The sequence below is a fragment of the Psammomys obesus genome, unplaced genomic scaffold (genome assembly GCF_907164565.1).
Source record: "Psammomys obesus unplaced genomic scaffold, mPsaObe1.curated_primary_1811, whole genome shotgun sequence".
Classification (NCBI taxonomy): domain Eukaryota; kingdom Metazoa; phylum Chordata; class Mammalia; order Rodentia; family Muridae; genus Psammomys; species Psammomys obesus.
The window spans coordinates 22,625,083-22,652,861 of record NW_026585504.1 but is presented as its reverse complement, the minus strand read 5'-3'; the positions used below and the strand labels follow the sequence as shown (position 1 = coordinate 22,652,861).

Genomic DNA, 27,779 nt, shown 5'->3' with positions numbered 1-27,779 from the left:
ATTTATTTATTTATTTATTTATTTATTTATTTATTTATTTATTTATTGGAGGCAGAGTTTCTCTTTATAGCCTTGGCTGTCCTAAGACTGGCTTTGTATACCAGGCTTGCCTCAAACCCACAGAGATCTCCCTGCCTCTGTCTCCCTGAGTAGATTAAATTTGTAAAATAAATTAGGTAAATTTGTTTTTCTCTCTTGGTAAGAATTTTGAAATAACTTATTTTAATAAATGTTGATCCTGATTTATTTGTAGAAATTGTTTATATATTCATATTATGTTCTTCCATTTTACTTTTAACTGGATTTTGAGAGAGCTGGTTTTATTTTAAATTTTCTGAATCATTTCCTACTCATTTCTTTGGGTTTTCCTAGCACAATAGTAACAGACTATTTTCTTCAGATTATCATGGTTTCATTTTTTGTTTCTAGTATTGACAATTCATTCTTCTCTTTAATTGCACTAGCTGTGACAGTGAAATTAATATATTCAGTACACACATATACATGTATGAGCTTGCATGCAGACGTGCATTCTTTCTTTTCTTTTATTAATTTATTTTATTTTATTTTTGAGACTGTATTTCATGGTGGAAATTGGCTAGCTGGCCTAGGATTTTCTATGTAGACCAGGTTGGTCTGGACACAGAGTCCCACCTGCCTCTGAGTCCCTAGTGCTGGGATTAAAGGTGTGTATCACCATTCCCACCCAAATGTACTTATTTTATGTGGGTGTCTGTGTATGTCCTTGCTTTTGTGTTTGGGCACATATTCCATAAGGAGTGTGTGGAGGTCCGAGAACAACATTAAGAAGTCAGTTCTCTCCTTCCACATATTGGTCCTGGATATCAAATTCAGGTCATCAGGCATGGTGGCAAGTGATTGTACCTGCTGAGCCATCTAACTTACCTGAATTTACATTTTTTAGCACAGTTCTCCTGGCTTTCAGTTACTTAGGTAAGACTGGTTGATATGAATACTTCTTTAAGAAAACAAATGTGGCTTGGGGATAGGTCTGTGGTAACTGTGCTTGCCAAGCAAGCACAAAGCACTAGGTTCCAGCCCTTCACTGGACTAGAAAGCTGGTTCTTTCCCCGCCTAACTTTGTAAAGCAATTGTATTCTCGTCCTCTGTTCCTTATTTATTAATGGAGGTATTTAAAGATCTTAACTTTTTCTCTGAGAATTCTCCTCCAGTCTTCTGGGTAGATTTGTATTGGTTTATAACTCTTTCCTGTATTCCAACACTACAGTTTCATTTTTTCTGATAAAAAGAAATGTGGGTAAAAATGATATTGCACAAGCATTTACACGGTAAGCATAGACAGTCACAGTAGATGCCCGCATACATGGACACGTAAGACTTCATTGGTTTCCAGAATTTTGAAGTACCGTATTGGTTTACCAACAATGAAATGTATTGATGCTTCCCTACTTTTGGTTCTTTCTCTTGCACTTGATCTTGCCACAATGTTAAGGTGATAACTATGCATTTTAGGCTTGTGGACATGGAGGAGGGTCCTACTTTTTACTTTCATCTATCTCTTTTTAAATCTTCCTTACCACTCTGTTATTTGAAAAAAAAAGAAATTCTATGGTTATATCACCTGGAAAGTAACACACAGAGAAGTGATTCTGTGTAGGAGTTTTAAAATGCAGGTAGAAGATGAAGAGGCACATAGATCTTCAGGATAAAAAGAAGATGAGATTGAGCATTGAAGTGTGTACACGAAAACACAAAAACAGGCTGCCTGGGGACATAGAAAGTAAATGAAGTGGGGCCAAAACTTAGATCCCTGTGAAAGTTAGAGAGAAAATCTTTCTATGTAAATGAATTATTAATGCAAATTCTCAGAAGTGTATGGGTGTACAAAGTAAGCCTGTGGAAGAGCATAGAGCTTGCTGCCCAGGATCATTTTCAGTGCTTGCTTATGTTACCATCATACATCCTTGCTTGCTTGGTTCAAGAATTCAGAGTAGTATGCTATGGTTTACACAATAGTCTAATGCAGCTTTTGAGTTTGGTTTTGACATTCTGGCGATGTTTGGAGTGATAATGGAGGTTTATAACTTAACAAAGAGATAGTCTGTTACATTGTGGGTCAACCCAGAAGTGCTTCCTTCCTACTCTCATTTTTCATTTTCTGTCTTGTTGGCCTCCCAAATATAATATTAGCTTGTTTGCATACATTGAGCAGAAGAGATGGAAATAGGTATGGGTAAATGGCCATGTTTGCAGGCCTGTTCAGTTGTTCCTTAACGTGTGGAATGGTGGTTTATTGAATGAAAATGGAAATAAGTGCAGCTGTCAACAGCATTTTCTAGTGCCCAAATGTATGCCCTGGATCCAGGACTTGCAGGATTTGTGTCACTGTATTTGGGAAGGTTAGCTGTACAGAATGTCACTTGTTCTCTAAAATGGAAACTTAGAGAAACTGGGTGTCTTCTGTATAAAATTATATGTATATATATATGTATATATGTATGTATAATATGTGTATATTATATATGTGTGTATATTAAATATATATATATATATATTTCTATTTCTAGGGGACTCCTTCTCACAGTTCCGATTTGCTGAGGAGAAAGAATGGGACAGTGAAACTTCATGTCCAAAGCAGGTAAGACAAGCGTGTGTTGAATGTAGGTTGGTTTTTTTCAAGGCCAAGTCCCTGCACGGGGAACAGTTGATAAGGTTCTTCAAGCTTGAGTTTATTTGGCCATCTATGAATGTCTCATAGATTGAGTTGTGAAGTAGGAATTTCATGATTATGATTTTAAAAAACAATAGATTATTTCTTTCTTTGCCATTTCTTTCTTTCTTTCTTCTTTTTTTTTTTTTTTCTGGTTCTTTTTGCCAAACTAACTTCCCCCCTCCCCACATTCCTTCCTTAACCTTGTACCTTTATTATCCTTCACTTAGGATAAATGTACAAAAATAAAAACAGGTATCATAGAAGGCCTTCAGTCAGTCCTTAAACCACAATGCTGTGTTCATTCTCTCTTTTTTAGCCACGGTCATTGCTGTGTTCATGAGTAAGGAATGGATCAGGCTCTGAATCCCACTCCATCCCCACCCCAAGGATCAATAAGAAAGAATTTCACTGTTTCCCAGCCTGACCTAGAACTCATGGTCCTCCTAGGACCTGTATGGGTCTATGAGAGTTCATATCCAACATTGATGAGGATGGTATTTGCATCTGTATTAGGTCATTACGATGACCTTCTAAGTGTTTTGCTTCCCTGAGGTCACCAGGACACCTCCAGGATAGCTAATAAGATAGGATAATCAGTCACCGACTTAGCTGTGGATGTAGCAGGCCTGTTGGTTTGAGACAACAGTTCATGAATATAACTTCATTCCTGGGTAGAAAGGGTCAAAGGAAGCTTTTACTGCTACCACCATGCTGAGCTGAGCACAGCTGGCTGTAGTGAGGAAGTTGCTGTTTTCTGAGTTGAAAAGAAGCAGAGCTAACCCCCCAGCTCCTATGGGGGTGCCTGGAAACCACATGCCACCATCTACTCACATTCTCTCTCTTCTGCCTAGGACCTTGGTCTGAGTTTAGGGAAGTTTCTGGTCATATTTTATTAAAATGCTAGTTTTCTCCCAGTTTGGAGGTTACAATGTCAGCATGATGTGATGGGGTTCACTGCCCAAAGTGTGGCTCAGAGCAAACAAGCTGTGTACTGTTTGGTATAGAGACATTAAAGCTCATTGTGATTTATGATCAGACTTCAAGACACAAGTAACTCCAGTGACTGGCTTTTTATAGTTACCTTATCTTCTCTCTAGAATTCAGCACTCTACGTGGATAGTGAGTCACTGGTTCGAGCCCTTCAGCAGCTGCCTCTCGCAGTCCGGCTTAATGTCGCTTCAGAGTTGATCCAGGTAAATACAGAATCTGCCTGCTGGCTTGGTTAGGGCAGGGGAAGGGCCAGAGGGAAGAATGTAGCCTGCAGGGTGTCTCAGCCTGAGCTTTTCTCACGAGCTGAGCCCTTGTATTGAGGTACTGTCTTATAGAATTTAAAGGAAAACAAAACAGATGTTTGAAGTTATTCTGTTATGTTTTACATATGATACATTTTAACGGATCAAAAGTAACATAGTTGAATGCAAAAAAGACTATATAAAGTCTAGCTATTGACACAGAATATTCAGGTATCTGGCTCTGAGTTGGCACTAGGGACAAGAAGTGAGCAGGTGGATGTGGTTTCTCCTTCCCTGAGTTCAATCTACTGGAAAAGATTGATACTAATCAGTTTAGTGAAGTAATTATACAGCTGCATGGAAATGATAAATAATGTGAATTACAGCATGCCACGAGAGCTTATAATAACGAACCTGACGTATCATGGTGTGGCTAGGACCAGCTTTCCTAAGGAAACAACGGGTAAGCTGAGACCTGAGGTCTAAAAACACTTGAACTGCAATCAAAGATGACAACCACCCAGGCAGATTAGCATTAATGAAAATAATTGGTAAATACTGTGCTGGTGGAATAGAAAGCAGGCCACGGCTTTAGAGTGTAGCTCTGTCTATGTGTGCTATTGTGCAAAGGCAGAGTAGGGAAGCCATGTCAAGGAAGCTACCACCTCAGTCCAGGTGAGAGAAACTAGGTCAAACTCGGTACTGATGGTGGAGGTGACTAAGATTGGACTTCTGTAAGAAGTGTTTCAAGGTGACAGTACTAGGATGTAGAAGTTATGTATGTTGGCAGTTTGGAAAGAACAGCTGAGGAAGGAGTGTACATTGACACACACACTCACAGCCTTAGTCTTTAAGTCTGTTCTCAACTGTATGTGTAACTGTGCTATCAGCATCTGCATCAAGAGTCAGAATATTTCCAGTTCCTGAGACCATCACACACACTTCGGATCCCCATCTGCCTTCAAGACAGCATTACCCTGGCTTCTATTCCTATATTTACCTGGTTTTGAATTTTCTATAAATTTTACCAAATAGTCTGGTTTTCTTCACATTCTATATTCAAATAATATTGAGTTATTTTCTTGTTGGCAAATGATCCTGCCCCTTCATGTGCCTGCATCCAAGTACAGTGAACAGTCTACTTGGCTAATTTCTTCTTAGTAACTTTTACAAATAGGTGGTCATTCTTTGTTACAGAATTAAATATCAATTCAAATAGACATGTGGTATCTTTCTGGGCAGGGGATAGGAAGATGTGGGCTTTTAATCTCACCTCTGAGCTAGTTAGCACATGATACAGGGGAGTAGAATGTGGTCACAGCCCTATGATGCTTCCACCAAATTCCTCATTCACTGTGGGTAGATCAGGAAGAGTGCTGGGATAGGGCTCAAATAAAAGACACCTTGTGGGCTGTCTGGGTTGAGTTTCCTACAACAGGGTTGTATGGCTTCCTTAACTTTCCATGCTTAAATTGACACAAGGACTCTACTAAAGTCCAACCTCATGCGTCTTTTTCAGACCACAGTTCCTTTAGAACTTCCACAGGTGAAACCAAAGAGAAACAGTGATGGCAAGGAGCCAGGCATGCAGCTAAGGGGACCCATCTCCGAGCTCAGATCTGCTGCTGGTGGTTGTTCCAGGTCTCTGGGCAGAGACAGTTTAAAACCCAGCCCTCTAGAGGGTTTGCAGAAAGCTGCCTCCCCACCACAGTCAGTCGCAGACCATCTAGAAGAAGAACTGGACATGTTGCTGCATTTAGATGCGCCTGTGAAAGAGGAAGACAGTATCTCTCCAGAACAGACATCTCAGGGCCAGGAACCGACATCTCAGGGCCAGGAACCAGAAAGAGATGGGCATGTGGCCCAGGAGGAAACAGGTATGGCCTTCATTTCATTTCCCATCCATCTTCTCAGGTCTGGTGTTTCTGCGGTAAACGCCCTACCCCATCCCTATGCATACCCCTCTGTGTCTGACATTGATCCAGCCATATCCCAGGCATCTCTTCCCAGGGCAAATCACAGCTTCTCCCAACCTGACCTTTCTGACAGTTTCTCTTACTCAATATCCGAGACTTCCAAAGTAGCTATCAGCTTGGTCGCAGGGTTAACGTTAGAGCTGCAAATTGAACTTCTATAAAAGCCTTTCTGTAGAGGACCTTTTAATCGACTGAATAGGCTAGGAAACTTAACTCTTCATAATTCTCAGTATTTTGACTTGTTTTTTAAAGCAAAAGAATGTTTTTTTTTATCCTGTGAATATTTTGTGATCTGGTAGTTCATCTTAGGACAAGGTAACTTTCATATCATATTCAGTAACCAAGAGTCACTATGATGTTTCAACATTGCCTCAAAAGGAAAAGGACACTGAGCTACGCTGTTGGCCTTCGTGTTAAAACAAACCCCACAAAACTAGTGAGCAGAGAAATTCATCTTCAGTATAAACAGGAGAGCAAACTTGTAGCTTTGCTTATTTTGTTTAGATACTATTGATTGTATCTTAGGGGTACCAATAATGAGAATTTCTTGCTTGTTACATAGAAAGTAATTTGTGTTGAACTGTATCCTCAAAGATACTCCAAGGAAGCCTTAACCTCAGCATTGGGACTGATGTGAGGTGGCTAATGTTGCTTTTATTTCCATAGTTCCTGAAAAAACATCTATGACTGGAGAGAAAAATATGGAACCTGAGCAGCCAAGCACATCCAAAACTGTCACTGAGGAAGATCTGGAAGACTGGCTGGACAGCATGATCTCCTGAAAAGGGGGATCAAGCGGGGGAAAGTGCCTGAAGCAAATGTTGGTTGCCTTCTAAGTAAGGATGGGCTAGTTTACCAGATACCCCATGCTAACATGTACTGTTACGCTTTCCATGGCCAACACCTACCTCTGTGTTTGATGGCATCTGAATACATGTATGAGGCTTGTTTAGGGCTTTGTTTCTGTTGTAATCTGGCTTAGTCATCTAATAGATTTTCTTAAGGACAGGGGATGTCACAGCTACATTTTCAGCCTCCTTCCTGTCAACACTGACAGCACAACAGGTGCTTATTAAGGTGATATACAGAAGCAACAAGAGATGCAGTTGGTCAAAATAAACATCCTCTAGTCTATGACTTTTCCTTTCTTCATGAAGCTCATGGGCTACTTGTTTCATGTCCCTGACCCGAAGGCCAGGTGGCTGTAGAATAGCTGGAAGTGGTACATGACAGGAGGCAAACCATGAACTGGCACATGTTACTTTATTGCAGTGGGCACTTGATTTTATTGGAGGAGATTGACCTAAAACATGGCAGCTCCACTACTTACACAGGACTATAAAGCATCACTCAAGTTTGGTATAAGACAGATTTTTCTGAAATTTCAGTACAGTGTCTTTCTTCAAATAACAGCAGCCAACAAGCTGTCACTGAAGAAATTATGTGAATAATCTTCAAGTGCAGTTTCATAAAGTAAGACAGAAGATCAGCACAGCTGTTTAATGGAGTTGTCCTTCTGGAACACAAACATAAAAAACTTGCATAGCTATATCTAAAGAGATTTTTAAGGCACTTAATCGATATTTCAGTTTCGACAAAGTGTTTGTTTTCTATTTCCTTAGCTGCTTAAAGCTTTTCAGGCCGATTCTGGATACAGTCACTAGCAAGTACCATGGAAAAATTAGATCTCATGAGTTGAACCTAGTTTTGTGTAGTTCTGCCCATCAGTCCTTGACGGGGTCCTCTTGCATGACATTCAAGACTTCACATTTCTCTGAACCCTCCCAATAAACTAGTTGCTTTTAGAACTGAGAACTCTGCGAGCAGTCAGGTGGAGTCCTTGACACTTTGCCATCGTTGTGTGTCCATTGGGCACAAAAGCCAAACTGGTTTCCAAATACAGTTTTTGTTTGTGTGTGTGTTTTGTTAAAGAAGGGTTCTGTGGCATTAGATGGTGGCTCGTCTTAACCTCAGGTTTACCCGAGCTGATCTTCATATTGCTTACGAAAGCAGTCTCCAGCTGGGAAGAAGTCCCAACACCTTTCCTGGTACATCTTCCACACGTAGGATTCCTGAAACAGTGTAAACAAAGAGTACTTTGTGTTGAAACCACAATAAGCTAAACCCCAGGGTTTTGGTGTGACTGTTGTCCTGTGTGATTTCCTTTAGGCATGTTCTCACTCTATCCCCAGCCTGCTTGGTTTTGTGAACAAGAAATCACTTCTTCCCATCATGATTGAAGGGGAGGTGAAAAACCTATTCTCTGTCCCTTCTAGCCATACTCAGTCCTGTGCCAAATGTAATGGGGGGACTCAAGAAGAATGGACAGTTGAAGGGACATTTCATGCTACCTGAAACCCGATCTAGAATCCAACTGTTTGAGCTATAAAATTTTCCTATCGATTGATGTTTGAATTTTAAGTAACTAGGCTTTTCTTCCTTTGTTCTCCACCCTTTTTAGTCAGAGAATTACTTGACACAGCTACTCACTCATCCTCACTCCCCTCCCCTCCACATTTCTGTTGTCACCCACATGCAGGGCCGTTCTTTCTTATGCTGTCTCTCCCACTGTCTTAATCTCCTGCTATGTTTCAGCCACCCACTTCATTTCTCATTGTCTTTTTCTCTCTACTGTCCTCCCACCTCCTGCTATTCTATAGAAAAGCAGTAAACACAATGGCTTGAAAAATGTCACTGTTTGTCGGGAAGGATTACTAGGAGAACTTGGGAAAGATACTGAAATCATCATAGAATTCGCACTTCTTATCAAGTAACAAAAAAGGTGATGGAAAAAAATGCATCTAAGAGACTAATAGCTTTAGGTATCCCTTAGTATTCTACTCAGTTTCAAGACTTGGTAAAAGGAAGACCCAACACAAACCTATGTAGATATTAGTTAAAAGCAGTTTGTTTCTCACCTGACCCGTGTGTTCCGTTTCATCCTTGTTAATCAAATACATCAAAAAGAATCTGGGAAAAGAACAAATGGGAGAAAGGTAGAGAGGTTTTTTTTTTTTTTTTTTTTAGTAAAAAAAATAGCTTGGCATGTGGGACTCCCCTTTAATCCTAGCACTCAGGAGGCAGAGGCTGGCGAACCTCTGAGTTTGACACTAGCCTGGTCTACAGAACAAGTTCTAGGAAAGCCAGGGTTTTATATAGAGAGAAAGAACAAAACTAAAACCAAACAAAAAAAATTAGTTATATATATGTACCCAGCAGAGCATCAGATCTCCTGGGACTAAAGTTAGAGGCAGTTGTGAGGTGCCTGTGTGAGTGCTGGGAACTGAACCTGGGTCCTCTGCAAACAGCGAAGCCATCTCTCCAGCCCAAGCATCTTCTTGCCCAAACTAGGTAACATTGTCTGCTAAGATAAATTGGAAGCAGAGTTTGAAAACTAAGATGCCTTTAAGAACCAGGAAAACATTTCTAAGAATGATGGATGCTAATAAGGGGAGAGCCTTCTTAACCCTCAAAAGTTTATCATTTAAAAAGATAAAAAGCTGACCCCTTTACCATAAAATTATCAGTAAGCCAGTTTACCATGTAATGAAAATTAGATTTGAAATCACACGTCAAAGATGAGTCGTGGGAAATGTGGACAGTATTTACTTTGAGGTCACACCCATCTTTCAGATGCATCGCTTTGTTTTTCATTGTGGAAAACTGGGAAAAGGCAGTGTGGTTTCATTTGCACTAAACGATCTGTATCAAAGATTTGAGTCTGTCTGTGACACACAAGTGTCCCAGGGTTCTGCACTCTCAGTTCATATTATACAACTTCAGAGACAGTTTCTAGAAGAACCAGTCTCATGTTCTTTAGGAAAGGAAAATGTGATACTGGTAAAAGGAAGAGGAAGTTGAGAGTATCATGCATGGTGGCAGAGCCTGAGCCCCAAACCTTTGGTTCTCACAGGGTAGTACTCTTTCATCTTAGGTCCTGGCACACAGAAACAGCTCTAACTACAACAGCTTCTTCCCTTCCCTCTACCAAGATTGAGAATTTATTTTCACCATACTGAAGATGTGGGTCAGGGAAATATTCTCCTCCTGGCACATTTAACTGGCAGGTGACCACATAGAATGTTCCAGGGTATCATGGAAGAGAATCCCAACCTAGATAACTAACAACTAGTCTGTCATTCCCTGGTGCTGTCTGCCATAAGGCTGTGGGTTCAACTTTTGTATCTTTACCAAGAACCCTTTTAATGAGAAATGACCATGATACTTAAGAAACTAGGGAAAGGATGTTAGTTACTAAAAAAGAAACTCAACACCAGCTTTCCCAACACTCAGCCTGTTCTAAAGAGAAAAATACAGGAAGAGCAAGGTTAGAGGAGCAGAATATTTTCCTCCTTGAAAATCATACTCTGGAGTTTGAATAACCAGGTCAGATAATTGATACACCCCATAAGCGGCAATGAATAGATAACTTGAGTGAATGCTTTGCTTTGCCCTAGGAAAGTGAAGCATCCATTTATTATTTGTTAGGGTCAGACATTACTAGCATTAAAACATTGCCCCAGAACATCCCACTTTCATAGAATTTAATGGAAGCTGTGGAGCAGACAGAATGTCTGAGAGCTGGCCACAGTTTGTCTGACTGCCCCTCCTTGATACAGCCCAATCTTGTGATGTGGTGGGGAGAGAAAGCCTTTTAGTAAGGTGTTCACAGAGGACAGAAAGGGAAAAGGTGAAGATGGTGCACCTGGAGAGTAGCTGGTGGTAAAAAGTGGACATTCTTGAGGATGTAAAGGTGAATTGCTGGAGATGTGAGCTGTTGAGGAATGAGACCTAGGCATGGGACAGTTCACAGTTGTTTCCAACACATCATAGAGAGACTGATACCAGCTCATATAGGCACCTGCAGATTCTTTACTGATCGTATCTACCTCTTCCAAACCGAAAGGGAGAAATAACATGAGCAGACTAAACTTTGTGACACAGTTGTTTTGTTTTGCCTTAAAGACAACATCTTTAACCAAAAATACTTACAGGTAATTGGCTAAATTGTGCTCTTGCAGCGTATGTGTTTCAAAGCCGTGAGGGGTTGTGTCAAAGTAGTCATTGCCAATGCCACATATGAAGCATTTAGTCTATTAAAAAAAAAAAATGAAAAGCAGAAAAGGCATTAGTAGGCATACCAGTAGAGGAAGCAGGGAGAATGCTGACAGTTGAATTGGGGACATGGAAAATACTTTTCTGTTTAATGCTTTGGGCCACTATTTTACTCACGGTCTCACTTTTCTAGCTGAAGAAACTGTTCCCTCCCTCCAGTAATGAGAAAAGAGGCAGCAGGCATGGGAGGGCATAGCACCGGGTATTAGCGCCCAGGGCTGGTATTAGCGCCCTTGGTGCAGAGGAATCGAGAGTACAGGCATGGTAAGCAAACACTTCAGTAGTTTTGCTTAGGGAGGACCCTGATTAATCTGTTTATGGTTTGAGGAACCTGTTTGGGGTTGAAATAAGCAGAAAGATCAGTACCTCCATGTCTTCTCGTACTTGTTCCTGCTGGTCTCTCAGCTCTCCAAATGCATCAATAATGAGACCTGGAATTTTAAATACAGGTTCATCTGCACCGTGGTCTTAAGGGAGAAGTGGCAGAGGCCATTCTAACTTGTCAAAAAAGTGAATTATCAAGCTGAGCTAGTCAGTTAAAGCAAAATTAAAGGCAGAAAGAGCTGTGCTTTCAAGGGCCTGGTCCTGGCTAACCAGTTCTCACTCTGCCTCCTGGACTTCAGTGCAGACAGCTGTTTGCCCTTAACTCTCATATCTGATGCCTCAGATATCCATTGATGTGTACCAGGGTCTTCCCTCATTGTCTTTGCTTTTGAGCTCTCAACACTTAAATATCAGTACCTCATTTCAGCATGACTCAAACTAAATTCATCATCATCTTTCCTCCTTCAGCTCCTAGTAAGCTGTTGACTAAAATATCAGTACCTTTCTCTGTACTCTAAAAGACAGTAAGACCGGGAGGGGACAGGAGCTCCAAAAGGAGACCAACAGAGCCAAAAACCTGAGCCCTGGAGGCCCTGCAGAGACCGATACCCTAACCAAGGACAACCCATAGAGAGGACCTAAAACCCCAGCTCAGATGTAGCCCATAGACTCAGTCTTCAAATGGGTTCCCTAATAAGGGGAGTAGGGGCTGTCTCTGACCTGAACTCGGTGGCTGGCTCTTTGATCACCTCCCGCTGGGGCGGGGGAGGTGCAGCCTTGCCAGGCCACAGAGGAAGACAATGCAGCCGGCCTTGATGAGACCTGATAGGCTAGGGTCAGATAGTATGGAAGGAGGACCTCCCCTATCAGTGGACTAGGGGAGGAGCATAGGGGGAAAGACGGAGGGAGGGTAGGATAGGGAGGAGCTAAGGGAGGGGCACACAGCCGGCTACAAACTGAATAGACTGTAATAAATGATAATTTTTTAAAAAAAGACAATAAGGTGACATATTTTTACAGCTCCTTCATCTCCTGCTTCCCCACCTCAGTGCCTGGGAGAACAAAGAGGATAAGGCAAGCCACAGGAGACATCTAGGAAGGGATGAAGACATTATTTAGAGAGCGGAGCACTCTGGGCATGCTCTCAAGTTTCTTGGAATTGTCTGGGTGGCTCTTTGGCTCTGTATATAGAGACAGCAAGTGCTCAATGAGGTGTTAAATTGGCAGGTTAGATGGGCTACAAAAAACTTCTTTATAAAACAAACACTTGAAGGATGTAGAGAAGCAAAACAAACTGGATTTTCTCAATCCAGATCCTACATAATGGTTGACAACCATACCTTGAATGATGGCCAGCAAGATGACAATGACAAAGAAGAAGAAGGTAATATCAAAGACGATGCGATACATTTCATAAGGGTCACCAGCAGGGTCTTCAATTTCATCACCAATGCCGCCACCTGCCCTCACTCCCACATACATGTGGAAGAGGTAGCACTAGGGAAGATGGTAGTGGCAGTTCAGGTGAAAGTGCACGGCTCTCCAGGAGCATCTTCATTTTGTGCACTAAAGATCTAAGCATGACAGTCCTAAACTGGGAACAGGGGTCTTCACTGATGCTGGCCTCTCCTGTCCTCTGCACCCCGTGTGCTGCCTACCAGGATGGAAAGAGTCTTCCATTTTTGAAAACCTGCTTTGAATTGTGTTACATATAATAAAAGGCTGTTAAAGCCCAATGAGTATGGCATATGTCAGCTCTCAGCATTGCCTTGTTGAACTGTAACAGTGCCAGCCTGAGTTCTAGGCTCTTTCTACTTCTCCTTTATTCCATGTCTATTTGCCAGGGTTGAGCATCTCTAACAAGAAATTAGAATGTTTTAAAACATAAACTGAACAAATGCCATGATACCTCACGTCAAAAAACCAAAACAAAAAACTGACCTTATATAATGGGTCATAGTCAAAATACTAACATTCTAAATACACTATGAAAAATTACTTTCAGACTTTGGGTGTAAAATATGTAGGGAACAGATGAATTTTATGTTTAGGTTTTGGTCGTAATTTTAAAACAGTATATATGGAGATATCTTCCAACAGGAAGAACTTCTGGTCCCAAGAATTTTAGATAAGGACGATTCACCACACTCAACCTGCTACTGCCTTTTTTTTTTTTTTTTTTTTCATATGTGTCTGTACTCTGAGCACTGCTTCATCCGGACAGGCACCATCATCTTTTACCTCACCAGAGGGCTTAGGTTCAGAAAAAGGGCAAATCCAGAGCAAGGAGCAGCCTGAAGCCAGGGGCCAGTTACACTGGTGATCTGATGACTGGAATTGCTGTCTTGTGAGGGTCCTTGTCCCAAGACAGCACAAGGGGAGTTTTAGCCAACAAGCATTACCTGTTTATAGAGAAATGCTGCTCACAGACTTATACCTAGCATGTCTTTCCCTGAAATTAGGACATGATAACCCCTAGAAGATGCTGCTGCTGTGTCTACAGAGTTTGTTAGCCCCAGCTGTGCCATTAATCCCTCTAGGGCCTAATAGGGACCCCCACACATCTGGCACATACCCCCTATCCTCTGTGCCATGTTCTTCAGCCTTTGGTATCTATTTTGAAAGGAGCTCAGTAGATAGCTGAAATGAGAGTCTGATCCTTGGAACTTCATTCCCAGTTTTCAGAAAAGAAAACAAGATTTACTGCCATGAAATTTAGATGTGCTCACTCACGGCCCATCTAATCTTCATCCCAAAGTGAGAGAAGTGCTGGTACCCGTTAGCTTCCACAGAATGAAGATACCCACTCCCATCACCTCTATCTTCCCCATGACACTTCCCTCTTTTGGACAAATGGCATCTAGTCTCTCTATTCTGCTCAAATGCCACAGCTGTTTGTCCTGCCAGCACCCCTGTGGCTCTTCTCTTCCAAAGAGGCTCTGTGACCATGGCTGGTAGATGCTCACCGTCATCATGTCATCACACTTCATATCCGGCTCGTCGTCATCTTCGCTTTTGTTGTAGAACTTGCGGAAGAAGTTGAAAGCCACCACAGTATAGAGGTAGACAACCACAGCCAGGAGGCCAACAGTCAGAACCAGCTGAGGGCGAGAGGACAGATGTAGAGGAGTGGAATTTCAACCCTGGCAGGCTCATGGGACCTCAGTAGTAAGGGAGACAGTGATGTGCTTTGACTATGGATAGAGAACAGGCTGGCCACAGATGACTAGGCTTATCAGGGAAAAAGAGTTCATGGGTGGAGTGTTCAGGGCTGAATTGTGTCCTCCCTGTAATTTAAGTGTGGAATCCTAAGCACTAGTACCTCAGGATGTGACTATTTGGAGACAGTGTTTAGAGAAGTTAAGTTATAACGAGACTGTTATTAGTTCAAGTGTTTGGCCAAGAAAGAAGCTTTACACACTATGACAAATTTCTTCCTGACATATGCCAGCATACTACCTTTTTTTTTTTTTTCTTTTCTGTACATTCTGTTCCAAGTCATATAAACCCAATACCTGTTTGCCATTGTGAGTTACAGATGATAGGATTGTCCTCAAGGTCTTAAAGCCCATTGCAATATCCAACAGATGAGCAGCAAAGAAGAAGTTGTTGTAGTGGCCCAGAACAGACATGGTTGTGTACCAGGCAAGGTAAAGAAAAGACTGTAGAAATGGAAAAAAAATGGCAACTTTTCAGGCACTGATTATATGGATGGGCTCATTAAACTGCCTTTCCTTCATTTGGGGGAACAATATGAAGAAAAGAGGGCATAGGTACTGGGGTGCTGTAAGTTGTCTCAAAGTTTTCCAGTGGAGATCAATTCATGTTACACAAGGTACCCTCAGCACTTTTCAGGCTTGTAACCCATGATTACCCATGGAGGCTGTGCAAGAAAGTCAGGGCTTACTTATTCCTGCAGCATCCAATGAGATCCCTAACTTGGGGCACAAGATCTTGTTTTTTCTGGTACTATACTTACGTTGTCAGTGAAAACCACCCCCAGCTTCCAAATATGGTACTTCATGTCGATGGAACTTAGCCTAAAGAGGGACAATAATTTCATAACTTAATAAATACCAATGGTAGTTAAGTGTGTAATAAAGGGAAAATATCCTCAGGTTAATAACATAAACACAGCTTTAACTTTTTTCAAGTTATATGGCTTTCCCTAAGATAAAGAATGGTTTGAATCATGCACCCAGAAACTTTAATCTTTGAGCTCTTTGGGGCATAAGAATTGACTGGCCATGAAATCCTTTAAGGCAGTTCTTTCCCAATTTGTAAAATAAAATAAAATAAAATAAAATAAAATAAAATAAAAATTCTTTGCCACATGGACTTGAACTCCTCAGATATGTACCATGACACCAGAGATGCTGCCTCTACTTTGGTCTCTTCTACTGGGCTAAAGTCAAGGGCATTTTTGTCCAAACCCAAAAGTTCAGCGATGCGCTCTGCTCCATAGAGATCTCCATACTTGTTGATCACCTAGAGCAGAAAAATGAGAGGGTGAGCTGTGGCTACACACCACCACACAACTGTTCTCTAGCCTGAGGTCTTTGGAGCTTTGTTACTCTCTGAGATACCTGACAGGAAAAGGAAAAAGTAACCCCTAGAGGAAACTAAAGAGATAATGCCAGTTAGGTGGAAACTTCTTTTTAAGCTGGTGTCTACATGGAGGGAAAAAAAAAAGCCTAATATGAAGAAAGCAGCACAGATTATGTGCAGGTGCCAATGGCAGATGGGTATAAAAGCCAAGTGGAATGCCCACATATGCAAACTCTTCTGCTACTGAGTCTCCTCCAGACACCATCCATAAGCCTGACATCACATTTACTCATATGAAGAGCGCAGGTAGCTTACCCCTCCCCAACCCAGACAAGGCATACCTTTCTCTTCACAAACTTGTCCCAGTAGTTATTAGGAAAAGATCTGAAATGAAGATGAAAAGGAAAGGTTAATTAGCTTCAAGGCAAACACATCAAGAAACTTTCCCGTCTGAATGTTTGGATCTGTGATCTCTTGGATTTCTGTCACGCTCACTAAAGAATTCAAGACCTGACTGTAGTTCAGAGTCATCCCAGGGCTCTGTACAGTTTCTCTGCTTCATACCACCTCTGAGACCCTTGGAAAGCCACTGTGCAGTCTCTATGTCAGAAGGATGGTTAAGAACAAGGAGTCATGACGACAGACTAGCAAGAAACATATGTTCTTGGTTTATTTGTTTGTTTTGAAAACGCATTCTGCTTTGCATAGTCCTTACTTCCCTACCCTGGTGTCACATTCTTGGACAAGTCTCTACCACAGGCTCACTGAGTCACCTCTGCTGGGCCTTCAAGGGCAAAAATACAGCTGTTTCTTGACCCTTCCTTGGATCCCAATAGAAAGCAGAAACTTAAGCCAGGAGGAAATGAATGTGTGCTTCCCATTCCAGTGCCTGGGGACGGGGAGCAGGGTGGGTTGTCCTGAGATATATAGAAAAGCATTCTTACATCACAGTTTTCCAGCCCGAAGGTGCTTTGGTTAACTAACACAGAGACTTCACGGACCCCATGATTCTCTACTCCTCATCACCATATCCTCCTGTGGTACCTGCTTCCTTCAGGATTTAGATTCCTTTCTTCTAGAGGTGGCATCTTGTTCCATGACATCCAGCCTCCCCAGAGACATGTTTCTCTGCCTGGAATTTTTTTGTAGTTCTATTCCAAGTTTTTTTTTTTTTTTCCTTCTCATTAAAATAAAGAGGGGGAAAAAAAACCCAAACAAAAAACTGCCATACTTGGGAATGTTGGCAAAAATGTTTAAAATGTGTTGTTTTTAGCTAGAATGAGCAGACCCTTCCTGGGAGGATTTCCCATAGGGCAGCCACTGGAGCAGAACCAGCCCTTGATGTGTGAATTCCTACTGTTTTCCTTAGTTTGCGTCATTCTTTGTGGCTTTGGGTCACGCAGCAGTCTCCTGTTATATGTAGACCACCAGTTCATGATAAGAAATTGAAGATTTGCTTCCATCCAAAAGGGTTGGCAGTCTTGAGGGTAAAAAGTTTTCTCACAGGTTTGTTTTGGTTGCTGCTAAAATTGTTTAGTTATCTTAATCATCTATTTCCAATTAAAAATAAATCTTGGCATTGTAGAATGAAATGCTAATAGATGTATTTTTAAGACAAAAATTATTTTTACATATTGCTACTTGATTTTTTTATGTATGACATTTAAAATCCACAAGAATAAAAAACAAGCCAATTTCCTCTCCCACCTTGGTTTCTTTCCCTTCCCTCCCCTGTTTTGTTCTTCTCTTTTTTTTTAGGTAGGGTTTCAGCCATTGTGTAGCCCTGGCTATCATCAAACTCACTACATAGACAAGGCTAGTTCAAACTTAAAGTGTATTAAACTGTGTTTGCCTCTCAGTTTTTCTCTTAACCCAGCTGTCATACAAATGATTTTTGAGGTTATTTTATATTTGTTTATAAAGCTTTACAACACAATAACTGAGTAGTTATTACTCTTTAACCCTCTAAGCTAATCTGGTTTCCTCCCAGCATACATCCCAGAGATACTTGCACTCTGTAGCTTTTCATGATCCAGCTTCTCTCCTGATGTCACCTGGACCTCTCTCTTCAGTGAATCTCCTACTTCCTCTTCTAACTCCTCCTTCCCTGGCTGACAGGAAGTCCTGTTCTCTCCCTTGCTCAGTGATTGGCAGTAAGCTGCCTTATTGGCATATCAGGGGACAATTGGGGAGCAATGTTTATACAACATTGAGACAGAAGATTCTCAGAACAAGGATTACAACCAGCTATGAGGGGTACAGAAATCAGGATTTGAATTATACAATAGCCTTATACTTGCAAAAATGATACTCATTTCTGCTTCTAAGTGTTGGGAGTCCTGAGTAGACTACTCAACAATAAATGCTAAAGGGCTCTCTGGAAGACTATTTCATGGTCATGACCTTATCTTGGTCTCAGAATTTTGAGTGTCTACAGTCAATTTTGCATGTCTACATTAGGACTAAGGTCAAGAAGTTCCTTGAAGGTAGAACATAGATTTTTACTTGGTTACGTTCTTTAAAATCTGGCCTACAGAACAGACTTGCAGGGAAAAAAAGTACATAGAGAATATGCTGAAATCCTTAGCTTCTTTAGTTATTGGGGAATGTAAATGAGGTGTCATTGCACCTCTACCAGATCACCAAAATTACCTGACACTAACAAATGCTGGCAAACAGGTAGAAAAGGAGACACTCTCTCTATAGCCACTGTTTAAAATATATACTGGAACAAGCATTTTCTAAATCCCACCTTTGAGCAAATTCCCTTCGAAGGGAAGACAGAGCTCTTTCACTTGTGCACAGATCGAAGGGTTTTATGGTAGTGCTGTTTGTAATAGCAGGGACTAGAACCATCTGAAATATATGCAGTCAGGGCAATGGATCAATAGTTTCTTGTATATGGAAAATGTTACAGTTTGGAGGACAACTTGTCAACACAGGTGACTTCTCACCAAGGATCAGAAACAAAAAATGATGATGAATGAAAGATTTTCTGCCAGTATAACTTACATAGTATGACAATTCCATGTGAACTGAGTTCAGAATATTTAAAATCAAGTAATATGTTTGGAACAAGGCACAGGCTAAAATGTAAGTTAAAGCAAGACAATGAGTCCATAAGCAATAGCACTAATAACTAATTAAGAATTAATGTCATTAACCGCTAATGAATATCAGGGAATATGTTAGTTGGGGTTGGGCAAACACGATGGTGATATACAGACTATCATGAGGTTGGGAGGATTACACAGGGCTTTCAAGCTTGCAACAGTATTGTAGTTTTAATCTCTCTGGTATGTTACTCTCTATTAAAACACACCCACATATTTTATAGGTCAGTGTGTATGTGTGTGTGTGTGTACTTCACAATATAAAAACAGGAAAATTCAGAGTGGGTAATAGACACCAAGATTCAGTAATTCTATGTAACACAGTAGGACAAATACTAGCCTACAACAAATAGTTATCAATTCAGAATAACTAGAGAAAATGTAAAGGTGTTTAGTACCAGAAGTGATAATATTTGAGTACATGGAAATGCCAATTACCCTGATTTGATAATATGCATTGCATACATGTGCTGAATTACAGCACTTTCTCTATAAAATAAGCAAGTATTGCATTATGTGTCATTTAAATTTTAATTTATTACTAAATTTTAAGGAAAAAAAGGCACCTATGCACGATATGTGGCTGAGAAAGGCTAATGACAGAATCGCCCCATCCCATGATGCCTTTGCTGTCAGGAAAAGTCAGCTTTTACAAGAGTTGCTGTACTTTTCTGTGGATTTTCCTGCTCACAAATAAGAAGCACTGGCTAATCTCTTGGACCACTGTAGTGCATTGGTCTCAGTGTCTTGGGTAAGTGCTAGAAACAGAACTGCCCTTTTTACTAGTGTTTTCACACTGTATCACATTGTCCCAGACTCACATGCTCTGGATGATCACACAGAACACTTCTTGAAGTATTAAATTATTTGATGTTATTCAAAATGTCTGTAATTTAATGGCAGAAGATGAGAAAAATATACTTAAACTGCCTTTGTTGTTTGTCCTTATTTGAGGAGATGGGCAGGATTCTGCAGGCAGGGACAAAAGGATGTTTTTTTATTGCTCATATTATTTTCACCCAGAGCCTTCCCTTCCTAGAGGCTGGTTAGTTTGCTTGCTCCTTTATAAACCTGCCTCTCAGTTTTCTTAATCATCTTTGACTAGGAAGTAATTTATTCTCCTGGAATCAGGATCCTATCTAATACGTGTACCTTAACTGGAACAACTTAGAGTTTTAACACAGTTGCCTTTGCTTATGTATTCACTCCTATTTCTCTCACTACAATAATTTATTTTGCCACTTTCATAATTGTAAATGTATTAGTATTAGAGCATGCCGTTTGCCCATGGTGATCGCACAGACACAGTTGCTCTTACAGGCTTGGAGTAAGGGGCACTTACGGTGTGTTGATCACCAAACGGTCCCACTGCCCCTTAATGTCATCTTCAGATGGCTGCTCGGTGATATACAAACCATCAAACTCCAGCTTCCTGGCAATTTCCTTCTCCCTTTTGAATACCACCAAAGGTACCTACAGATGAAAAGACATGCACTACCTAAAGGTTATGTCTAATGCACCTTCTCCCAGGATCCGTCACAACCAACCTTCCCGTGTAAATGCAGTAACCCTTTATATTGGGATTTGATATATATTTTAACATATATTAAATAGACACATGTATGTCTGAGCACCATTTTCATGGCCCAGTGCTCACGGAGGCCAGAAGAGAACATCAGATCTCCTGAAACTAGAGTTACAGGTGGTTGTGAGATGCCATGTGGGTGCTGGGACCCAAACCCAGGTTCTCTGGAAGAGCAGCAAGTATTCTTAGCCGATGAGCTTTGTCTTCAGCCCTATACTGGGATTTTTAATGTAACTAGTTATACAGTCAATGCTAAATCTCATTTTTTGGCCGATACACCTACCCCTCTAAAAGTTGAGCTGATCTGAGCCACTCTTTAAGATTAAACAGTTGACACAGTAAGACACGGAAGAGTCCTGAAAAGACTATGTTTATATGCATTCCAGGCCCGAGTGAGTTTTGTCTACTAGGATTCCCAAGGTTAGAACTGAAGCAAGAAATAGAAAGGACAATGAGCTATTCTAGAACAGATCGGTGAGCCATAGGAATGAGTGGAAGTTTCCCAACGGTCAGCAGTGGCGAGGGTCATATTCATGTTGTGGCCTAAATGTTAGTGCATGAAATGTGTTTCCATAGTTACAGTGATGTAGTTCAGAGGATTATGTGCATACTTGTTACGTACTGATGTTTTCTTCTTTCCATAAAGAGATGTGGGGTGGCAGCAAACGTGCTTTTTTTCTGCTACTACTCCCAGTCATTTTCTTACACAGAAGACCTGCTTTATTTGTGGGGGACACATTCCAAGGTACCCAGGGAATACCTGGAAACATGGATAGAACCAAACATACATGCACTTTCCTTTTCCTTAGTTATACGTGGATTTGATGGCCTTCTTCATCTTAGCTGCCTCTTGCACACTGTGGCTTTAACTTTTGGAGGCTGACGTGTGTGGAACCAGCTCATATTTCTTTTTTCTTCTCCACAACTTCACAGACAGAAGATGCTCTTACAGTAGATCTCAGCAATCTCATCTGGTTTTTTTTCTTTCCTTATTAAGAATTGTTACACCTTCACTTACACACATTATGGCTTCTCTTTGTCATTGCAGAACTCCCAGTGGCAGTATTCTTGCACTTTGCTGCCATTATTAGGTAAAAGAAAAATTACTTGAATATGAACAATATGATAGCTCACCAATCCATGTGATGACTAAATGCTTGTCCTCTAGGTGGGCAGGTGGGTGGAGTCTATAGTGTGAATACATTGGACAAAGGGGTGATTCTTGTTCCAAATAGGACAGAATAGGATGGTGTTTGATTTCATCCTACTACTTAAAATGAAATCTAATTTAACACTGATATATGTTCAGGGGATGGTGTGAGTATGGTACATAATCGTAACCTTTTTTTTTTTTTAATGGGCCCCAACTGTGTAGTTCAATCTGGTCTGGTCATTATGTCGTCCAGGATGGCTGCAAACTCACGGCAGTCCTCCTGCTTCATCCTCTCAGGTGCTACCATTGCGGGTAACATCCACTCACCTTAGTCTAGATATGGAGGCATGGCTATTGTGGTGGTTAGTCTTCACTGCCAGCTCTAGATTCACATAGGGAAACACTGTCTGTGAGGGCATCCCTAGAGAGGCTTAGCTGAGGAGAAAAGGTCTGCCCTGATTACAGTGGAAACATCCTGTCGGCTGGGACGTGGGACTCAATTAAAAGACGTAAAAGCCAGCAGAGCTGCAGCATTCCCCCTGCCTCTTGATACTTGATCTGAGGAGGCAGCCCCACACTCCTGCCACCACCAGAGCTGCTCCCACTGCCAAGCCTTCCCTGTCATGATGGACTAAGTCCTAAAACCGAGAACCGAATAAATGCTTCCTCTCTGAAATTACATATGACATCTGTTTTGCAACAGCATGGGGAACATGAACCAATCAAGTTAATACAACCAGAGGTCAACACAAACAGGGATGAAGTTGAGGTCCAATCATCTTAGCTCATGGGATAGACTTAGAGAGGCCAGAGAATGCTGCTGAAATCCTAGGAGAAGTCAGAATAGCTTGATCAACTCTAGCAAAATAAATAAATAGATAGACAAGTAAATAAATATTATAAATTATAAATGGGTGTCTCATTTATTTAGGATGCCTTAACTGGTAACATGCTTTGGGCTATCGTCTCCAAACTAGGTTTTCATATTTTTCCTCAAAGGTCATTATATTCACATCGGTTGTTATTTCTTAGACAAAAGGACAAGAATAATTTGTAAAAGTTACTTCTCTCCCTCTTTCCCCTCTGAAAACAGCAGCCAACACTGAAGCCCAATGACAGGAAGGTGGAGAATGGGCTGATATTAGGTGTAACAGGCCATGAGGAATCAGTAGCTGCTGCTAGCTCCTGGGCAGCAAAGTAGAACTGAGACCCCTGCAATCTGCTCGGGAGACTCGAGAAAACAATGTGATCACCGACATGTAGTCCACCACTGACATCTGGGACTCCAGACATTCTTCTCTGTCCTTCAAGAAGTTTGTAGGCCTTTCACGGTTTTAATACACAGTATCTTCTGCAGGTCGCCAGCATATCTGCACCTCATCCCGCAAGCTCTTGGATTTCAGATCCAGAAAAGGCAAACATACTTCTGGGTCTACTGTTGCCCTTGCTCTGAGTATTTTTGTACATATGAGCTTATTTGTTTCCCTGGAGTGTCGGGTGTAACTACAGCACTCATTTTTCCATCGCAGGAACAGCACTGAGGAGGTTCCATGGCACACGGCCATGAGTTCCACCCAGACAGCCTGGCTCCCAGGTGCTTTACTAGTTACTGTGGCAGGCTCGGGACAGCAAGACCGCACATGTTCTCTCTAGAAGGGGAGATGGGGTTCTCGCACAGTGCCATTTCACCAGGAGAAGAAAGGAGCACAAACTTAGGAGTAAATTTCTCGGACTCTTTCCGAGAAGAAGGTAACTTAGTGTACACTTGAGGATCCTTCCTACATAAATAAATTAAAAGGGAAAACATAATGGAAATAAAGTATTTATTAAATAGCGAAGTAATAGTAAACCTTGATTGTCAACTTGATAAGACTTAGCATCACCCAGGAGACACCCCTGGGCCTGTCTGTGAGGGCGTTTCCAGAGAGGTTTAACTGATGAGAAAAGATACATCCTAAAATGTACCATCCCTCGGTGTTCAGGTTCTGAACTGACTTAAAAGGAGAAAGTAAGTAGATCACCGGCATTCTCTACTTTCTGTGACTGTTAGGCAACCAGCTACCTTATCTTCCCGCTACCACAGCTAGACTGCCTCTCACTGCCGTACCTTCCCCGCCATGGTGGGCTGTAACCGTAAACTACGATCCAAAATAAGACAAGTGTAAACAACAAGAAAAGTAACTTACACAGTCATGGTCTAGAAACAGAAATGAGCACAGAACATTGAATGACTGGAGATTGATGTACCTGTAGTAGTGTCTGAAGATGGCCCAAAAGAATGATACTTCCTGGTTCTTGACTTGAGCAACCTTAAAATGCAACTGTGAATCTGAGCTATCATGTGACTTGCTTTAACCAACAGAATGTGGTGGAAATGACACTGACAATGTAGTCATTCCAGGGCTGTTTCTTAAAAGGGCTAGCAGCTTCCACTTCTGTGATCCTTTGAAAAATCCTAAGTCCACCCTACTGCAGAGATTACACAGAGATCATGTGGAGAGGAGACACTCTGTGTTTACATGGAGAAAGGAGGAGATGGACTCCCACTGCTCCTGCTGAGACCCAGCGCCAGGCTCAGGAACACCCCCCTGTCTTTGCCATTTTTACCTACTTGAGCTCATAAAAGACTGCAGACATATCCCTTTGACATGGAGCAGAGGAATGACTGGTTGTGTCCCATAAGTCCACAGAATCAGAGAGAGAAAAAAATGTTGGTTCTTCAAACCGAGTTTGGAGTAGCTTATTATGCAGATAACTGAAACAGGAGCACATCATTGAGATCCATCTCAGGTCTCAAATGGTTATAACCTGTGGGAAAGGTGCTTTTATGAAACCTGAACAGCAACTCGGAGATCACAAGAAGCTCTTCTGCCTAATTTCATTTGTCCCTTAACCTGATGACTCAGATACTAGGAGGTGCCTGAAGTGCTTCTCCTATAGCAAGAATGAGCTCTGTCTATAGCTCACTTCACAAGTCCTCATTTGTAAGCCTCAAGTTGGTAATTGAGATCCTGCAGTCGTGAGCAGCTTCTGGGTGACAGCACTCACCATGTCCCACCAGCCTTATTCTTCCAGCATCTTAGAGCTCAAAGAGCTGGTGGGACTAAAAATGACACTTCTTCCTCAAGGAATCAGAAAAAAATTAGAGTGACAGATGGCTAGAATGCTCACCTTCAGGCAATAATAGCCCACCACACAGACCAGAGAGATGACAGTGTGGACAATGGCCAGGGCACGCAGTGTTGGTGCCATATACCCGGTGCTCTCCTGAAGAACAAAGAACACCATCGCTTCTTCCTCATCATCATCATTAAAGGAGTTCCACAAGTTTGCAACGTCCTCTGTCTCTTCCTCCAAAGGTTCTTCGGTGACCTGGCCCAAGACACACACCCATAACCATCAGAAGGAGCCTCAGTCACAGCTCTTCACAGAGTTTATATTATTGTAAGCTCTGTCACAGATTTTATATTATTAATACATGCAAATGCTACCAACCCAACGTTACCTGCTGAGTAAATGGGGCCATAAATTACTAATGAGAATCCCCAGCGTTTCTAATAGTTGCAAAAGAGAACTAGGCAGAGACTCTGAAACTAGGTAGAGACAAAGTCTATCTCTTGAAAGAAAGCAGAAGATAACAAAGCAAAAACCATTAAACTATAGGCCTTTTACTATCTGTGTTGCAATCTTATGGCGAGAGAGAAGGCATCAACAGGTCCATGTGGAGCACAGCACCATTCATACACATTCCATATTTTCCATTCTTTCTCTTATCTCTCATGGCTTCCTTTTGTGTTCCTACAAATGACTCTCAGTTCTACACTTATCAGCATTATATGTTGTAGCTTCAAGTGCCTGATGGCTGTCTCCACCTAGGATGGCTAAAGTTCCTTCAACTTTAGTATGTTTTAAACCAAGCTGCACACACCTTACTATAGATTACCACTTTTCATCTACGGGCAACAGAAGTCAGTAGTTTGTCAAATTGAAGGTTGATGTAGAGAAAATACTGTTTTGTAACAAATTGGATTGCTACTTTTTGTTTGTTTGTTTTGGATTGCTACTTTTAATCAAGAACCAGCAGAATTTTTTTTTTTTTAAAGTAGACTATGTCAAGAATCTAGGACAGGTCTTTAATGTGTTAACAACCATTTACATGCTGGCATCATTCAAGACCTACTCACCCGTGTTGAAAATCTTCAATTATGGTGAGGGGAACCTCTGTTCCTAACGCTTATTAATTCTTCTTCCACAATGGTTCCTCATATGTATTAACAGTGATGGGTCCTATTCTTAGCTTATTCCTCAAGGAAAGAACTGTGTTCATTGTTTATTTCAAAGTGCCTTACAGTTCCTATCATGGCATCTAGCATATGGGGCATGTTCAACATTTGGAGATTAAATCAAATCGGAATCCAAACTATTGAAACAGCCCCATAATTTGCTTCTCTCATCAAGCATTCTCCACATTTCTCCCATTGCTAAACATTGCACTTTTTTTTTAGAGGTCAGTATCTTTAAAAGTTTTGGGACATTAAATTTTTGCTCCAATTAAGAGTAAACATTTGGTTATAGTTTTTCCCCATGTATGGCATGTTTAGTCTGTTGTATATTTAGTAAATAACCCATCAGTGGAGTATCACCTTATAGAAAAGCAGGATGAAGTTGATAGCGAAGGCTACAAACAGAGCAAGGAACCTCAGGTTGTAGAAATTCCTGGCCAGGTAGTGCTGAAAAGGAAAGGATAGGCAGAAGTAGAAGAGCCATGGGGAGGAAGGAGAACGCCCCTTTCTGGCACTGAAAGATGTGCCCTGGGCAGATGTTTACAGAGTTATCTATGCTTCCATCTCCATTCTTCTAGGGAAGTGCTGGCCTTGATAGCCCAGGCATGAACTGTAGAGGGGAACCAGAAATTCTGATTATTTAAAAAGTGGTTGAAGAGAATGTCCAAAGAAACCTTACCTTGGATCGTGTCCCAGTAAGCCAGATCTCTCAACATGCTAGCAGCAGAGGGTCAAGCACTTCCCTTTTCACAATGCAGCCAGTATGTGGCCCAGAGTTCTTATTCACTTCTGAATCACAGCCCCAGAAACCGCCTTCACCCTCTGTTCAGAGTGCACCATTTTCCTCACTGCCATTTTTCCCTAGAAAACTCAGCACTCGGGGGATGAACCTGCAGCTGCTAGGGAGAATTCAGCACTGCCTAGGGGCCTTACTGATGGTGCCAGCTAAAGTATAGTCCTGGCTGAGCATCAGGTGAGCCTCAGGGGGCAATTTATTAGGAAAAAGAACAACAACATTGCATACTATAGTGAGGTTTGCTTGAACCTACAGTAACAACATTGAGAGAGGAGATAGTTGAGCAACATAACCTAATACAGGAAACTTTTTTCTTCTTCCCAATTGATTGAACTACTAAAATTTTGGATCAGGATCAGCTGAGTCTCCACATAAATCTGCTTGGCAGTGGTGTCCAGGTAACCCTCCCCACCAATATCCTTCAACACAGGAGAAACAGGAAAATTAACAGAAGAGGGAAAGAATGGGAATAAGGAAGTGGAGGCAGCATGTCTAAGGGAAAGGGCCGGGGAGCTCACCAGTAATTTGGTCTGATAGATTTCCAGCCCTTTGAAGAAATTGGCCATGAAGGCCTCTGGCTTCTCAGCCTTCTGACCGCGCCGTCGACTCCTCTTTACTGTCACCTCTGCCCACAGGTACTCTGCTTGCCCCTCCTCCTTGATCTTGTCTTCCTTTTCTCTGTATTCCATGCTGCAGGGGTGAAATACCATATCAGCATGGAGGAGAAGGGCCAGGCCCGGTTTGGTCCTTATCAACCCACTCCCTGGGCATGCAATTTATATTCAATGAGTAGTGACCATTTCGACGACCCAGCGCACACACTGCTTAGGATATGAGTTTGTACTGTTTCGGAATTAGACTTGTCAACTCTTTTTATTCTCCTTGCAAACAAATGTTCTTTCCTTAATAAGTAAGCCTTCTTAGGGTTAGCAATAGTACCTACTCCTATCAACGTGGAC

The 27,779-nt window shown here is 41.5% G+C and overlaps 2 protein-coding genes across 2 annotated transcripts in view; one reads left to right on the top strand and one right to left on the bottom strand.

The window, feature by feature from the left end:
- Aven (apoptosis and caspase activation inhibitor) overlaps nt 1-7,711 on the top strand; it is a 142,380-nt gene extending 134,669 nt beyond the window's left edge. The window contains exons 3-6 of the mRNA XM_055602621.1: nt 2,550-2,620; nt 3,793-3,888; nt 5,447-5,804; nt 6,570-7,711. Coding sequence (XP_055458596.1) covers nt 2,550-2,620; nt 3,793-3,888; nt 5,447-5,804; nt 6,570-6,685 — 641 coding nt within the window. The 3' untranslated portion in view covers nt 6,686-7,711. The remainder of the gene's footprint in view (nt 1-2,549; nt 2,621-3,792; nt 3,889-5,446; nt 5,805-6,569) is intronic.
- The window catches only part of Ryr3 (ryanodine receptor 3), a 530,745-nt gene continuing 510,624 nt past the window's right edge, over nt 7,659-27,779 (bottom strand). The window contains exons 91-104 of the mRNA XM_055599056.1: nt 27,339-27,510; nt 26,385-26,471; nt 24,913-25,113; nt 20,346-20,476; nt 16,232-16,274; nt 15,703-15,830; nt 15,322-15,382; nt 14,858-15,004; nt 14,309-14,443; nt 12,683-12,839; nt 11,385-11,449; nt 10,896-10,996; nt 8,822-8,873; nt 7,659-7,975 (exon numbers count right to left, since the gene is read on the bottom strand). Of these exons, the coding sequence (XP_055455031.1) occupies nt 7,880-7,975; nt 8,822-8,873; nt 10,896-10,996; nt 11,385-11,449; nt 12,683-12,839; nt 14,309-14,443; nt 14,858-15,004; nt 15,322-15,382; nt 15,703-15,830; nt 16,232-16,274; nt 20,346-20,476; nt 24,913-25,113; nt 26,385-26,471; nt 27,339-27,510 (1,576 nt within the window). The 3' untranslated portion in view covers nt 7,659-7,879. The remainder of the gene's footprint in view (nt 7,976-8,821; nt 8,874-10,895; nt 10,997-11,384; nt 11,450-12,682; nt 12,840-14,308; nt 14,444-14,857; nt 15,005-15,321; nt 15,383-15,702; nt 15,831-16,231; nt 16,275-20,345; nt 20,477-24,912; nt 25,114-26,384; nt 26,472-27,338; nt 27,511-27,779) is intronic.